This window comes from Echeneis naucrates, chromosome 12 (genome assembly GCF_900963305.1).
Source record: "Echeneis naucrates chromosome 12, fEcheNa1.1, whole genome shotgun sequence".
Classification (NCBI taxonomy): Eukaryota; Metazoa; Chordata; class Actinopteri; order Carangiformes; family Echeneidae; genus Echeneis; species Echeneis naucrates.
The window spans coordinates 12369324-12378319 of record NC_042522.1 but is presented as its reverse complement, the minus strand read 5'-3'; the positions used below and the strand labels follow the sequence as shown (position 1 = coordinate 12378319).

Sequence of the window (8996 nt, the reverse complement as noted above, 5' to 3'; positions counted from 1 at the left end):
AGTGGTTTTGAGACTTTTTACCAAAACCATTAACTCAGTGGGCAATAACATACATTTAAAGGGCAGATGAATAACGAGAGGCCAAACAGTTCAAGAGCAATCCAGACTTTAGGGTTATACAGACTGGGTACCAGAGCACCACAGAGACCGCAGCTCCTCTGGCAATGTAACCCAATTTAAATGAGCTGTCTTATCATTCTGTATGTGGTTGTCTACTGGAACAACATGTAACTAAATGAAGATATGACACAGGATATTGCTTTTTGCATTTTGTATTTGGCCATTAGTTAATAACGTGTATAGACATATTTCAGTACTCAAACTCATTTAGGCAGTTATTTCTGCCAAACACGCTTAAAAAAAAATCCAGTTCACCTCAATCATTCTCAGTTTACTCTGTGACAAGTATACAGTGAGTCACTGAGTGATGAGGGGAAAAGATGAAGTGCACCTCGAGAAATGCTCCTTCAAGTCACAATTATACATGTCAGTATGAAACTAAAGGTGAACTGGGACAAACTTGTATTCATCATTAAGTCCCTTGTGGTGTCCTTGACCTCCAGTCTCTCACAGAATCATCCCTCTGCGTCTTTTCTCACAGTCTCTTCTTCATCTTACCTTTCTTTTGTGAGCCCCTTCCAAACCCTGACTTCTTAAAATCATTGACCCACTGTTTTTTCTTGGCCCGGAGCTTCTTCAGTCCCCCGCTCTGCAGAAACTGCTGCTTCTGTGTTTTCTTACGCTGCTTCAGGATCTGCTCGCGTGTCTTCAGCTCTGAGCGCACACTGTGGCCACCGGCCCCTTGTTGTCGCCTCACAGGACTCTGGAAATTAGGACCACGACGGCCACGGCCACGACCTGATGCACATTTGACAGAAGTGGCAAATAAAAGGAGAAAAAAAGAACGATTACTTATCATTTTGGATGATTCACAAAAGCATACATGTATGTTTGGTTAGCACAGCATGAAGATGAGCTAACCAAAGCTGTTGACTTAAATTTAACAGTTAGCTGTCAATATTTTCCCCATAGTCCATCAGCTGATATTTATTAGTTGATTATTAATGTTCAAATTGTACCTCCTCCTGGCCTCCTCCCTCCTACTCCTCTTCCTCCTCCCATTTCTCCATCTGAGCCAGATCCTCCGTCATCGACCTTGTATTTTTTCTTCCACTCCTCATAGCTGTCAGGTCATTAAGGTGAAACAGCCAAATATTGTGAGTGTGAGAGAGAAAAGCAGTAATAACGGCAAATAACTACACAGACATTTTGTTGGAAGGATACAAGTTCTTCTTGTTCTTCTTGTTGCTGATAACTTTGCCTCCGTCTGTTTTTATCTTTTTTCTCTGGTCTTCCTTCCCTGTGTCTCTTACAAATCGTTTCCTCTTACGGTCCCTAGAAGTGACAGCAAGACAACAGATTACAGGTGGGATTTGCAGATAACCACATAAAGGGCACAATGTAATTGAAGAGGAGCATAGGCACAGTTTCAGTGTGTGAATGAACTGAAATTTTTCACCATTTCATTATTTTTTGATTTTTGTTGAACTGGTCTCCTTCATCTCCCATGAGATCCATGACAGCTGAGGACGCCTGCTGTTCGAACGCACTGCCCTCTCCACTGAGACTCAACCTAACGCCGCAGAACGTCACAGGTGAGAACACATCAGATTTGACTCACATTTTAAATAAGTTGTAAAAAGTTTCATTCCTCACCCTCTCTCAGAGTTGAAGTCTTTGGGTCTGTAGGGGATGTAATACTCCTCATCTTTACCCGCCTGTCTGCTTTTCTTCTTCTTTGGCCGATCTTCTGCCTCTTGCTGAAAATCTCTCCTCTTTCCACCCACCACGGCAGAGAACACCTCCTGGTGGGACCATGAAGAATTACACAATCAGTTATTAAAAAGGAGGATTTGCAATAATTAACACTTAGCAGGGATCCTGCTCTGTCTTATTAAAGTTTGTAGACAATGTTGAGCGAGTGAACTTTTTGGTCATTGATTAAAAAGTCAAATTCTTTATTTGCCGGAAAATAATACATTATTTTATTATACGCCTAATTATTTAAGTAAATTTTCAATTTATAAATCCCAAAATATTCACTCCATTGTTATGTTATGAGCTAAATAGATTATTTTTGGTTTGAAGACATTTTTAGGAAATATGGGTTTTCTGGTATTTTAAAAACAAAACGACTGATCAAGTAAATAATCAGCAAATTAAATAATAATAAAAATCAGTCTATGTAATGCTTTTGATATGGAATATTTCATTTGATCTGCTTTCTCTCATTCTACTTAATGTAGGACTGTGGAAAATGGCATTTCTTTCACCTGGTGACAAACATCCTCAACATACAATGATAAAAAAGAAAATACACACATAGAACTCATAAAAATCATCAAAAAAATTGTTGGGTTTAAAATCAAAATGGCACACATGCATTAACGTCTCCCACCTTTAGAGAGCCCTCCTCCTCGCCATCGCTGTGTGTTAGATCACCGTCAGCAGCTGTGGGGTTGGCGGGCTGATGCAGGCGGCTGTCTGTGGCCAGGCCCTCTCTCTGTTTGCTGAACTTGTCCACTAATCTTGAGTCCTTGGAGCGTTTAGCTCGCATCACCTCGCTGGCTGTTGTCTTACTGTTGGAGTTGATTTCAAATATAGTCTAAAAGAATATCAAAGGAGATTTTCTTTTTAGCTTTTATCACTGAACAGCAGGAACAGCATCAGTGGACATCTGCTGCTGTAACTCACCGATTTGGATTTGTAGCCCTTGATGGCATCAACTATTTGAAGGCGCTCCAATTCCATTTTCTCCAAACCTGACCCTGAAACAACAAAAACGATATGCTGCTATCAGTTACGGTCTGAGCATCATTATCATCATCACTGAGCCCTTCACTGTTCATCCTCCTACAAACTGACCTAATAATGGGTGCACAGCCATAACAGACAGATCAGTGTTTTTGACCCGTCTGATGGACTCTGGTGAGGGATTTGGTCGGGATTTGAGGTATTGCTTGTAGGCATTCTCCGAGACCCGGTGCAGGTTTTGCAGGTCCAGCGAGTTTTCGTGAGACGTGACAAGATGAGAGCCTTCGTCATCCAGGATGCTCTGAGGGACCCGACCAAACACGCCCTCTGAATCTGGTGAAGAGGAGAGGTTTGGATGGAAGACAGTAACACATGAGACAGTGGTAAACACATTTTTATAATACTTGCAGCCTTATTTACATAGTGTTTTCCTCAGTAGACCTGGTGGGCGTTCTACAAGGCCTACCTTGAGTGTGTTCAGGCATGGCGAACTGAACAGGCCTTCCAAGGAAGAGGTGAAGGTCGTAGACAAATGGCATCTCATCGGGACACACCATACTGTAGGCTGTGCCACTGCGACCCGCACGTCCCACACGGCCTGATGGGAATAAGTGACAGGTGAGCAATTATAAGATTTACAAATAAAACAGCCTTTTCACTTGTTAAATTACCTACAAGACAAATCAAATAATATTTCTGTGTATAAGCCACACACCAACTCTGTGCAAGAAGAGCTTGGCCTTAGGAGGGAAGTTGTAGTTGATGACATTGTCCAGCAGGGGGATGTCTATACCACGAGCGGCAACATCGGTCACAATGAGCACCATGGCTTTCCGATGCACAAACTTCCCTATGTTGATCTTTCTGGCTGTCTGATCAAGGGCACTGTAGATGTAGGCACAGTCCAACCCTTCTGAGGAAAGCAGCTAGATGTCACAATAAGAGACACAGTGTGAGAGTTCGCTGAGCTTAAATACACAGAGAGAGAAAGGTGACCAAATTATCCTCCCGTTGTAACTCACCTCCTTAAGGTACTCTACATGATGTTTGGTGGCTACAAAGACAACTGTCTGCTCCTGAGGCTTCACAACGTTCCTCAGGAGGTGAAGCAGCATTGCTGGCTTATTGTCCACACGCAGATGGAAAAATGACAGCTGATGAAGGACAGGAGAAATGGAAACGTTTGAAAAGGTTTGAAGTGAGAAAGTCTCAAGAGTCTAAACATGCAAATGTTCCATTAATAAATACAAAAATAAACATATCAAGTCAAAATTTCTCACAGCACAGCACTGCAATCAGATGTTATTCCAATCTTAACTTTTGTTTTAATGCACTTAATTTTCCATGAAAAAAATAATAAAAGCATGTTTTCCTCTTAGAAATATACAATCAGTCATATTTAATAAGCAAAGTCCTGCTTTACCTTAATTTGGTCACTGAGCTTAGAATCCACATCCAAACGAATCAGCACTGGTTCTGTCAGCCCTGGGAAAAGGTTAATTTAGTTAGCTGGGCCCTCAGACACCAACTAACTACCCGAGTCGACCTCCTCCATCATGTTGGATGCATGTTAAACAGGAGTGGCAACGGGGGCGGTGTAAAGCTGATCTTACCAGCTCTGGCGAACTCCACCAGCAGTTTGGGCAGAGTGGCAGAGAACAGCAGAGTCTGTCTGGTATCTGGAAGCCTCTGGATGATCTCCTGAAGCTGCTCAGCAAAACCCATTTCAAATAACCTGAGTGGAGAAAAAGCATAGAAATGTAGCTCATAGTTGCAAAAGAATCTGTTTTGCGTTATTAAAATAATGAAAGATGTAAATGCAGTGTTTAGCTTCTCACCTGTCAGCCTCATCAAACACAACATACTCCACACTCTGCAGCTTCAGATTCATCTCCTTGATGACGTGCATGAGACGACCAGGTGTACCGATGATTCTATGGGAAAATGAAAGAGACCACAAGTTCATTATACCGTTCACAGGTTGAGGACAGACAACAAGAGCCAGGAGTAAAACAAAAGACTCACATGTCAGGGTTTTCATGAAGAGCGGCAAACTGATCATCCATTCTGGAAAAGAACATGGGTGTTAGCTAGAAATCCATCTAAAAGGCAACTATAAAACTGAGCCGGTAGGTGAGGAGGGACGTACCTGTCTCCACCGAGGATCAAAGCAGTCTTGAGGCCAGTGAATTTTCCCAACTAAACAAGACATACCTAGTTAATTCAGCTTTAATCACCCACTTTGAACTCCTAAATGAAGAAGCACAATAGTAATGCGTCTGCTCAGTCTCACCTCTTTTGTGAACTTCATGGTCTGCAAGGCCAACTCTCTGGTAGGAGTCAAGATGAGGGCCCTGGCTCCTGTTTGGGCTTGAGGGGCCTTCAGTTTCTCAAACATAGGAACGAGGAAGGCCGCTGTCTTACCGCTGCCAGTCCTGGCCATGGCTACTATGTCCTTTCCATCCAAAATCACCGGGATAGTCTGAGGTTGAGGGAAAGAGGGGTTGGACATGAAATATTTTCACTCCAGCAGTGAGAATAATTGACCATTGGACTGACTCACCTTTCTTTGGATTGGAGTTGGGACTTTGTAACCCTTCTTCATGACTCCTTTGTATACAGGGTAACTGAGACCTGAAATCATAATGGAGTAAAATAGTATAATGTTGCTGCTAGAGCGAGAGAGGGGAGATGTGGCTTTATTTTAAATTATTTTTCCTCTACTAAGTGGATGTATACAGACACTTTTACATTCAGTGAGTAACTAGATCCTCTTCTTTGGCTCTTACCCATAGACTGGAAGCCTCCAGACTTCTTTTTCTTCTTGTTTTGGGCTCTGACCAGCTCTCTGGTGTCAGGCTCCACATCTGACGTGTAGTCTGATGAAGTAGGGAACCGCGGCAATTTCCTCCCTGGCTGTGAGATCAATGACAAAACATACAGCTTCTTAAGAACATAACAGAGGTATCGCACAGTGCGTTAAGAAATCCTGCAGAATCTTAATTTCTACTTAAATTGAGAAATTGTGATCATTTTGGGATAAAGAAGAGTTTTGAATTATTGCTTTAGTGAAAATATCATGAAGTGTGCAAGATCTTGACAATAATGTGGGGAAAACAGTTAAGCCAAGGTGGCAAAAACAACAATGAAACTCATTGCTGTTGGCTCTTGATCCTTGGAGGTGAATGTTTTATTTCATGGCAGTGCGTTTGTTATTATGATGTCAGTCTAGAAGAATTTTGCATTGTGCAATGTAAAATGTAAAACCCTGCACAATAAATTAAGTACATACATACCACAAAGAATTTTCTTCTGCTTGGTTTAATTGCTTTAGAGCTTTGACCAAAATAGTCTATATTGTATTTATTGCCGCCATCATTGTCGATTTGTCCTTGGATAACAGGTGTTGAGTTTAAAATTGTATCTTCCATATTTAAATACATCAGATGGGACAAATATTAAAAACCCCTTTCAGTTTGATCCACTCCAGTAAAATAACATACTCTCACCACAGAGTTTGATCCAAACAGCAGTCCAACATTGCCAACAAAACTCAACATAAAGATATATTTATGGGGGGCATCAGACACTAAGAGTGGAAATAAAAATGATGTCCTGTCTTGTGCAGAGAAAATAAAGTGGAGCCAGAGAGTATCTTAGACAACAACGGTGTGTGTGATGATAACATATTAAGTATCTTTTCAGTTGTAATCCAACATATATAACATGTTTGTACTCAGTTTGGTAAAACACTTGAAGGGGGCATCCGGATTTGAACCGGAGACCTCTTGATCTGCAGTCAAATGCTCTACCACTGAGCTATACCCCCATCTGACCATCCTGTGGTCAGTACCTGTTGTATTTTATTCATCAGGTACTGGTGATAATATATTATTATTCCTATGATCACACACAGCAGCTGGTGAGTGAAGGTGGGTTTAGGTTTCTTACAGAATCATCGTCTTTAACCTCAGCAGCCAGTTCAAAGTCTCCGCTGTCGGATTCAGCCTCCGGCTCCCTGCCGGCTGTGTGTCTCTTCTTCTTCGTCACTTTCTTCTTCCTCTGCGCCATCCTGATCCTGAAGCCTCGGCGCTCCTTTCAGTCTACGGTCGGTAACTTTATCGAGCAGATTATGGGGGTAAAAACATCTGCTGGCATCTCAGCACACAACAACACGGTGGGCAGCCATGTTGGAAACACGTGTGGACGCCTTCTGGGTCTTCTTCTACTGCCGATCAGTGAGATATGTCGGTTTAAGCTCGATGCTGCCACCTATTGCCGCGGATAGTTACATGTTTAATCTCTCCTTGCAACACATTTTCTGTTGTAGAGATGTAACCCTGTTTTTTCTATATTATTTTTGCATCCTTAGATTTAGACAGAGACACGAACAGCTCTCAATGATCTCTTATTTCCCACAGCCATGTTTGCTTTACTTTTCTTCCTCTTGTAAATTAATTCAAAGGTTTTGTATTTGTCACGAAAATCGTCTCTGTTTCATATGAATGATACAAACTGAGCCTTTTGAAACAGTCAGTCAAGGAAATAACATGTTAAGCTCAGTTTGTCCTGTCCTAGCTGTCTATGAAGTGAGCTAAACCGTTGGATATTTCCCTCTTTAGCGTTAATCTGCATTTATTCATACTTGTCCTGTAGGACTGATCTTCACATTGACGCAACTGAAGCCAACACGACTAAACTAGCCAGCAGACAGTTTGTGACCTATTTCGACCCCAGTAGGCCATTCATTTATTTTCTACCTCTTATCCATCCTCTGACAGATTCCAGTAAGCTGTCCTTTAACCGCTTGCACACATTGATTATTGGGTAAATGTAACTGTGAGGCATATATGGTGCATGGGATTTCATTGAAACATGAGGACAGCTGTTACTTGAGAAAAACGCCAACTAAAATCCAATCTTATTTTAACTTTCCTGTTCTCAAATAAACATCCTTTCTGTTTTGAGCACACTTGAACACACTTATTTTATTTAGTATACCATTAATAAAAAGTAATATGTGGATAAAATATGGATTTGTTGTTAAAAAAGGAGATAATAATGCAAACTGGGCTGCTGGTCAGTATGTCTTCAGTTTACAGGACTTTCTTGATACTTCCAGGCTCTAATCAGCCATAGTTTAATTTTTCAAACCACCAAGTGGAAATGTGTCCTTTGGATGATAACGCTGACATTAATATGGCAGCCAAAACGTGTGCAGTGCTGTTTGAAGTCAGTGGGCTGAAGATCAGTAAATAAGTCAACTCCATGGCAACAGCCTGGAGCTAATGCCATTCATATTCCCTTACAGAGCCTTTCTGCGGTGGCCTGGAGCCAAATCCGTTCAAGGAGCAAAGAGGGATGTAGGAGTTCAACACTTAGGCGCAATAGGTGCCCAAAGCCACCTATAGGATCCTCTTTTAATCGTAAAGATGATTTAAGTGATAAATCCTGCAGGGATTAAGATATGAAGCTGGCAGGGATGAGACGATTGTGTTGGTTTCGACTTGGCGTCCAAATAAGCAGGGTGTTGGCATCAGTATGTGATCAGGTCAGCCTTAAAGCTCCTGGCAGTGTCTTTTCATGGTGTGAAGAAATGCTGCAGAATTCTCATCTCCACATGATGCAGATCAGGCTACTTATTTTCTCACATTGCTAATTATTCAAGTGACAGAGCTTTTAATGTTGACATTTTTGTATGTCATGAATTACATATGAAAGAAAATAAAGTAGCATGATTTGATTCTCTCTGTTGGGAGCATGGGTAAATAATACCCCCTCCACTTACAAATCCCCTGACAGTCCTACCATTGATTTTGTTAAGTATAATGACAAGTTTTACAAATGACAAATAGAAAAAGATTTATTTAGACCGACATAAGCTGCCTTCTGTGCTATAGGAAATTTACATCAGCGTCTGAACTTTAAGTAATTTGTAGCATAACTTGTGTCACTGATGACATATACACTGGTTCACCAGGCAATCAGGGACTGAATGGGCTCTAAATGAAAGTCATCAGGGAAACAGATGTCCGCTTGTCTCAGGTTGGAATTTTATAAAGACGTTTTCAAGCAGCATGTTTGTGTGTGTCTGTGTGTGTGGCAGATGCTTCGTCTAAATCTCTGAGATTGAAAGGAATGTTTAAATTAAGAGATTATTGAGCTGATGGTTTGTAAAGCTA

General features: G+C 41.4%; 1 protein-coding gene and 1 non-coding gene across 2 annotated transcripts; both read right to left on the bottom strand.

Annotated features, from left to right (window-relative positions):
- Positions 1 to 262: 262 nt before the first annotated feature.
- Positions 263 to 7008, bottom strand: ddx54 (DEAD (Asp-Glu-Ala-Asp) box polypeptide 54). The gene is made up of 20 exons (XM_029516062.1): positions 6766 to 7008; positions 5604 to 5730; positions 5378 to 5448; positions 5108 to 5296; positions 4964 to 5013; positions 4840 to 4881; positions 4653 to 4748; positions 4428 to 4549; positions 4238 to 4299; positions 3837 to 3968; positions 3530 to 3740; positions 3281 to 3412; positions 2926 to 3147; positions 2755 to 2828; positions 2459 to 2665; positions 1717 to 1865; positions 1520 to 1633; positions 1285 to 1395; positions 1080 to 1183; positions 263 to 858 (listed from the first exon to the last, which is right to left on the bottom strand). The coding sequence occupies exons 1-20, from the start codon at positions 6883 to 6885 to the stop codon at positions 596 to 598; spliced, it is 2598 nt and encodes an 865-aa protein (XP_029371922.1). The 5' UTR covers positions 6886 to 7008; the 3' UTR covers positions 263 to 595.
- On the bottom strand, positions 6572 to 6643 carry trnac-gca (transfer RNA cysteine (anticodon GCA)). The gene has a single exon. It is a non-coding gene; the product is annotated as a tRNA-Cys (tRNA).
- Positions 7009 to 8996: the final 1988 nt, after the last annotated feature.

What these genes read in the sequence shown, in the direction of transcription:
- ddx54 (XM_029516062.1), bottom strand. Translation starts at nt 6,885, where the DNA reads ATGGCGCAGAGGAAGAAGAAAGTGACGAAGAAGAAGAGACACACAGCC. An exon ending in CTTCATGAAAACCCTGACAT is followed by an intron (nt 4,749 to 4,839) that starts GTGAGTCTTTTG and finishes ATTTTCCCATAG; the next exon opens with AATCATCGGTACACCTGGTC. An exon ending in GGCTGTGCACCCATTATTAG is followed by an intron (nt 2,829 to 2,925) that starts GTCAGTTTGTAG and finishes TTGTTGTTTCAG; the next exon opens with GGTCAGGTTTGGAGAAAATG.